The following is a 7,500-nucleotide window of genomic DNA, read 5'->3' as shown; positions in this document are numbered from 1 at the left end:
GGTTATCAAACCGTTTTGGTTCCCATCGACTTCCACTGTATTTTTGTCCATATAATGGAAGTCAATGGGAAGTGAAACTCAACACACGTTTGGAAGGACATGAATTATCATGGTTCAGTTTTTGGCTTGATCTGACCTCAGCTCAGTGTGTTCAGCGTTCCAGCAGAGCGGAGGACGTCTGTCAGAGGCTCAAAGGGAAACATCTGTGTTTGATTAGCAATAAGAAATATTCCGTACATCCAGTGAATGTTCATCGCCGTCATTTACCGTGACTCTTCATGTCCGTTTGCAATATATCTGCTGATTTTCTCTCCTAAACGAACAGAAATGCGCTGATCCGTGATTCTGACATCCGTCCATCATCTGGCGTCGGATGAGGTCGTCGTTCCCGAAGGAAAGGGTTTGGTGTTTGTTGGTGTTCGTGTCTCGCCGCTCTCACCAAAGTGCTCTTGAGGGACTCAATCTAGAGTGACTTTCTCTGACCGTCTTAAACTTTGTTTTGTTGTTTTCCCTGATGATGATGATGATGATGATGATGATGATGATGCCACTTCTTCTGTTTCTCATGAGTCTGTCTGTCTGGCTTGTGTTTTTATAAACCTGTGGATTGTTACTGGAACTAAACCGATAACCTTAGCTACAAACGCAGTATTTATTTTTCACATTTTATCAAGCGTTGAGAGACAGAAAGAGAATAGCGTACTAATGCCAGTTTATTTATGTGTGTCGCAGCTCAACCAGTCGAGAAATAAAGGCCTGGAAATGTTTCTGCTTTCATATTCTGTCCTTTTCCAAAGTCTTGATGATGTTTCAGGCTCTTCTAGAACTTGAATGTTGATTATTCTCCTCAAATTCTCCAGTGTTGCAGCTCCTCTCTTCACAGTCTGTCAGGAACGCTCTGTTTACTTCCTGTCTCTATGAAGCCCCTCCTTCTGAAAAGCACACTGTGCTCTGATTGGTCGGCTGGAGCAGTGTGTTGTGATTGGTCGAGCGCTTTGAGTGTGTTTGGGAAATGCCCCGCCCCTTTCCATAACCGCCAGTTTAACACACTACTGACTAACTCAACCAGGCCCCGCCCCTTTATTCTGCATATTAATTATTATAATGAGGAATATTGTGACGTGTTCGTTCCCGGAAGAAACTCGAGATACAATGAGTTCAGGAACACTGACACTGATATAGAGAAGAGCTGCAACATTACACACTATTATGTAACATTATAACACGAGTAATGTCTCGTCAGGGTGTTTTCATTAAATGACCTCATCAACACACGATTTAGAAACAAATAGATTTATTTGCAACTAAAGCAGAAACAACATCTGAATAGTTTTTAATACTGATTATAAAAGTATTAAACTGCATTCATGATTATATTCACTCATTCTCATAGTAAAGTAAAGATTAGTGTTTCCTAACTATCTACTCATGACAACTGGGAGAAATAAAGTAAAGATTAAGAACTGAAAGATCTTGATTTAAGAAACGAGGGATTTCCTCAGGAAAGTCAGAGCCGCATCATCATGTGTCTCTGATCAGATCGCAGAGAGGGAATAACAGTGTTCAGTGTGTGTGAATGAGGACGACGCTGATCTCAGATCAGTTGCATAGATGAGGGTTCGTCTGGTCACACACTGATCCGCAGTTTCTCTGAACTATTATAGTCCATGTACAGATTCTTGGATTCCAAGCAACACCGAAAACACCAGAGAAGAGTTAACATTACAGACATCACACACTCATACTGTACATACACTCACTCATACTGTACATACACATATCACACACTCATACTGTACATACACTCACTCATACTGTACATACACTCACTCATACTGTACATACACTCATATCACTCACTCATACTGTACATACACTCATCACTCACTCATACTGTACATACACTCACTCATACTGTACATACACTCATATCACTCACTCGTATACTGTACATACACTCACTCATACTGTACATACACTCACTCATACTGTACATACACTCACTCATACTGTACATACACTCATATCACTCACTCATATACTGTACATACACTCACTCATACTGTACATACACTCACTCATACTGTACATACACTCATATCACTCACTCATATACTGTACATACACTCACTCATACTGTACATACACTCACTCATACTGTACATACACTCACTCATACTGTACATACACTCATATCACTCACTCATATACTGTACATACACTCACTCATACTGTACATACACTCATCACTCACTCATACCGTACATACACTCATCACTCGCTCATACCGTACATACACTCATCACTCGCTCATACTGTACATACACTCACTCATACTGTACATACACTCACTCATACTGTACATACACTCATATCACTCACTCATACTGTACATACACTCACTCATACTGTACATACACTCATATCACTCACCCATACTGTACATACACTCATTCATACTGTACACACACTCACTCATACTGTACATACACTCACTCATACTGTACATACACTCACTCATACTGTACATACACTCACTCATACTGTACATACACTCATATCACTCACTCATACTGTACATACACTAATATCACACACTCATACTGTACATACACTCACTCATACTGTACATACACTCATATCACTCACTCATACTGTACATACACTCATATCACTCACTCATACTGTACATACACACTCATACTGTACATACTCATATCACTCACTCATACTGTACATACTCACTCATACTGTACATACACTCATATCACTCACTCATACTGTACATACACTCACTCATACTGTACATACACTCATATCACTCACTCATATACTGTACATACACTCATATCACTCACTCATACTGTACATACACTCATACCACTCACTCATACTGTACATACACTCACTCATACTGTACATACACCCATATCACTCACCCATACTGTACATACACTCATTCATACTGTACACACACTCACTCATACTGTACATACACTCACTCATACTGTACATACACTCATATCACTCACTCATACTGTACATACACTCACTCATACTGTACATACACTCACTCATACTGTACATACACTCATATCACTCACTCATACTGTACATACACTCATATCACTCACTCATACTGTACATACACACTCATACTGTACATACTCATATCACTCACTCATACTGTACATACACTCACTCATACTGTACATACACTCATATCACTCACTCATACTGTACATACACTCATATCACTCACTCATACTGTACATACTCACTCATACTGTACATACACTCATATCACTCACTCATACTGTACATACACTCATATCACTCGCTCATACTGTACATACACTCATATCACACACTCATACTGTACATACACTCACTCATACTGTACATACACTCATATCACACACTCATATACTGTACATACACTCACTCATACTGTACATACACTCATATCACACACTCATATACTGTACATACACTCACTCATACTGTACATACACATCACTCACTCATATACTGTACATACACACTCATACTGTACATACACTCATATCACTCACTCGTATACTGTACATACACTCACTCATACTGTACATACACTCATATCACTCACTCATACTGTACATACACTCACTCATACTGTACATACACTCACTCATATACTGTACATACTCATCACTCACTCATATACTGTACATACACTCACTCATACTGTACATACACTCATCACTCACTCATATACTGTACATACACTCACTCATACTGTACATACACTCACTCATACTGTACATACACTCACTCATACTGTACATACACTCACTCATACTGTACATACTCATCACTCACTCATACTGTACATACACTCATCACTCACTCATACTGTACATACACTCACTCATACTGTACATACACTCATATCACTCACTCATATACTGTACATACACTCACTCATACTGTACATACACTCATATCACTCATATATACTGTATAAAACATCAGCAGACACACACAGTTCATTCCTGAAGACTGAGTGACTAGAAGTGTGTGTTCATCTGTCTGTTGTCCTGATGTAGACGAGTGAGGACAGGAGCAGGAGTGTGTGTGTGTGTGTGTGTGTGTGTGTGTGTGTGTGTGTGTGTGTGTTCATCTGTCTGTTGTCCTGATGTAGACGAGTGAGGACAGGAGCAGGAGTGTGTGTGTGTGTGTGTGTGTGTGTGTGTGTGTGTGTGTGTGTGTGTTCATCTGTCTGTTGTCCTGATGTAGACGAGTGAGGACAGGAGCAGGAGTGTGTGTGTGTGTGTGTGTGTGTGTGTGTGTGTGTGTGTGTGTGTGTGTGTGTTCATCTGTCTGTTGTCCTGATGTAGACGAGTGAGGACAGGAGCAGGAGTGTGTGTGTGTGTGTGTGTGTGTGTGTGTGTGTGTGTTCATCTGTCTGTTGTCCTGATGTAGACGAGTGAGGACAGGAGCAGGAGTGTGTGTGTGTGTGTGTGTGTGTGTGTGTGTGTGTGTGTGTTCATCTGTCTGTTGTCCTGATGTAGACGAGTGAGGACAGGAGCAGGAGAGTGTGTGTGTGTGTGTGTGTGTGTGTGTGTTCATCTGTCTGTTGTCCTGATGTAGACGAGTGAGGACAGGAGCAGGAGTGTGTGTGTGTGTGTGTGTGTGTGTTCATCTGTCTGTTGTCCTGATGTAGACGAGTGAGGACAGGAGCAGGAGTGTGTGTGTGTGTGTGTGTGTGTGTGTTCATCTGTCTGTTGTCCTGATGTAGACGAGTGAGGACAGGAGCAGGAACTCGGGTGGTTTGTTCAGGAGAACGAGGTTGTCGCTCCGTAAACCGTCGTAATGCATCCAGAATCCGTCGATCTGAAACGCTGCGGAATAATGATGTTCATCTCTGTTGAAGAGCGTCGCGCCCTCCAGCGAGTACCTGCACACACACACACACACAGATGAGCTGATGGACTCATGAGACTAGTCTGAGGGGTTTATGTGACACACACACACACACACACACACACACACACACACACACACACACACCGTTGTTCCGAGAGCTCCAGGTGGAAGGGCACGTACGGCAGGTCTTCTGAACGCCACATCTGCATGTCGAGGATCACGAACGCTGGAGGACCGTGACAGAAGAGCCTCGGACTGAACTCTCTCAGACCGTCACATCTGAAACACACACACACACATCACAGACGTGAGCTGGACGGACACACACACACACACACACACCAGTGTCAAACACTCACTCAGACTCTTCACACGGCTCCAGCCGCGGGCAGAAGAACTCGTCCAGCGCCGACTGAATGGGATCTTTATCTGGAAGCTCATGAGGAGGACTGAGACACACACACACACACACACACACACACACAGAGAGAGAGATACAGCTGTGAATCGGCCGCTGATGGACTATTAATAACCATAATAACCATTAATAACAGTGAGAGACGTCACTGAAATATCACACAAACTTCATTCATTCTGGAATCTAATAATGAATGAATCATCTTAAATATGAATGTCTTTCATTAAAACAATCTTTCTCTTCTCATCTCTATAAGCAGAAACTGCTGTACTGTAATAAAGATCTCACTGATTTACATTACAAGCATCAGAATCTCATATAAATATCAGATTCTGCACCAAATTACATATTTCTGCTCAGTGTTTTCCTCCGTTTTCTCACTATATCAGATTATATGAGCCATAAAAGCCGATGCATCAAATATGACACTGACCCAGGGCTGCACAACACCGAAGACAAACGCGGAACTTGTTAAATCACGTGATATTCGATCTGCAATACCACAATACTTTACGTGTGTAAAACACATGTAAATCACTTCTGAAAGCGAACAGCAGATTTACCGTGGCGTTACACAAAGAGAGTAAGGGTCGTGTGGGGTCAGGGGTCATCCTACATCAGGGTTATTCAACCACAGAAACTCAATAATCAAATGTAAAAATAAAACTGCGTAGTCTTCACCGTATGAATTAAATATATACACTGATTCTTATTAAAGCTAGAAAAGTTATTCAGTCTGGAGTGATGAGAACATTAGAACTGTGTTTGGGACGTGGCTTTTATAGCGAGACTTTTATTTTGTAATCAGGCTCAAAAATTTGGGATTTTCACCCTAGCAACACCCAGAATACCATAGCAACACCCTAGCAACACCCAGGACACCCTAGCAACCACCTAGCAACACCCTAGCAACCACCCAGAATACTCTAGCAACCACCTAGCAACCACCCAGGACACTTTAGCAACTCACTAGAAACACCCTAGCAACTTTTTAACTTTTTATCTACTTCAAACTACTTTAAACTTCTTCAAACTTTCTGGTCCAAACTTTTCTCAAGCCAACTTAAAGTTTGTCTCGAAGATCTTTCAATATATCGGTTTTCAAATATAAAGAATTATCGGTATCGGCAAAAAAAATGTTCACATCGGTGCATCCCTAATTTGCATATGTCCTGCAGCCCTAGTTCAGATGAGGTTAGGGTTAGGTTTTGCTGTGTCGGGGTCAGAGGTCACCGCACTTGACGCTGATGGTCTTGCGCGGGTGCTCCTGGAAGCGGGTCGGGCAGCTCCCGTTGGAGCACCAGCTCTCCTGCGCGCTGGACATCAGGTCCTCCAGGTTCTTGGTGAAGTTCTCGTGCTCGTTGCCGAACAGGTCGATCTCCAGCGCCGTGTGGTTCACCTCGGACCGGTACTGGCGCTTGGACATGCGGTCCCAGATCCACAGCATCTTCACCGTGGTGTAGTCGCACGAGTCCATGAGGAACAGGAAGTGCTCCACGAAGCGCTTGCCCAGGAAGGGCGCCAGCTCTCGGGGAAAGCTCCGGTTGTCCCTCAGGATGACGTAGAGCAGCATGAGGAAGCCGTCGATGGTGCAGGTGTTCTTCAGGCTGATCTGCACGTACAGCGGCGTGGAGGCGATGGCCTTGCGTCCCGCTCGGATGGGGAACACGCCGCCCCACGGCAGCACGGGCCGCCAGAACCAGCGCTCGCCCTCCGCGTTATTGTTGATGGAGGCGCGGATCTCCTCGAAAAGAGTCTTGGTCCTGCCACAACAGACACAAGCAGGTTTATTAGGCTGCTGTCTCTTTAAGAGCGAACGCACGGGTCCAGTATACTGATACTCAACTGTTTACTCTCTGTATTCTCCAGAGCGGCTGCTAGATAGATAAATTAACTAAATTAGTAACTTTTTTACAACAAAAATCATCACTGAACTTACTTAAGCTGGACTGTGATGCTATTTTCTTCAAGAAACAAACTTTGTTGCATTATTATCTCTGTAAATCTGCTTTGAAACAATAGGTATTGTAAAAAGCACTATATAAATAAAGGTGACGACTTCACTTTAAGACATAACTGACTCACCAAGATGGGCATTTTGACATAATTTTGTGTGAATTTGGCCATATAACCTGCGGAAGACTGTGTGTGTGTGTGTGTGTGTGTGTGTGTGC

General features: G+C 42.9%; 2 protein-coding genes across 3 annotated transcripts in view; one reads left to right on the top strand and one right to left on the bottom strand.

Annotated features, from left to right (window-relative positions):
- The window catches only part of klhl28 (kelch like family member 28), a 13,405-nt gene extending 12,638 nt beyond the window's left edge, over positions 1–767 (top strand). The window contains exon 7 of the mRNA XM_079853877.1: positions 1–767. This exon is cut by the window's left edge and continues 928 nt beyond it. The gene's annotated coding sequence lies outside the window, so the exon portion shown is untranslated.
- Positions 768–1,277: 510 nt separating this feature from the next.
- The window catches only part of dorip1 (dopamine receptor interacting protein 1), a 6,921-nt gene continuing 698 nt past the window's right edge, over positions 1,278–7,500 (bottom strand). The window contains exons 2-5 of one of the 2 annotated variants that reach the window (XM_079853886.1): positions 6,565–7,089; positions 5,268–5,357; positions 5,047–5,187; positions 1,278–4,939 (exon numbers count right to left, since the gene is read on the bottom strand). In XM_079853886.1, the coding sequence (XP_079710012.1) occupies positions 4,756–4,939; positions 5,047–5,187; positions 5,268–5,357; positions 6,565–7,089 (940 nt within the window). In that variant the 3' untranslated portion in view covers positions 1,278–4,755. The remainder of the gene's footprint in view (positions 4,940–5,046; positions 5,188–5,267; positions 5,358–6,564; positions 7,090–7,500) is intronic. The other variant, XM_079853887.1, reaches the window with a different exon arrangement.

This window comes from Squalius cephalus, assembly GCF_949319135.1.
Source record: "Squalius cephalus genome assembly, chromosome: 20".
NCBI lineage: Eukaryota > Metazoa > Chordata > Actinopteri > Cypriniformes > Leuciscidae > Squalius > Squalius cephalus.
The sequence above is the reverse complement of the archived record's forward strand: the minus strand, read 5'-3'. Positions and strand labels throughout refer to the sequence as shown.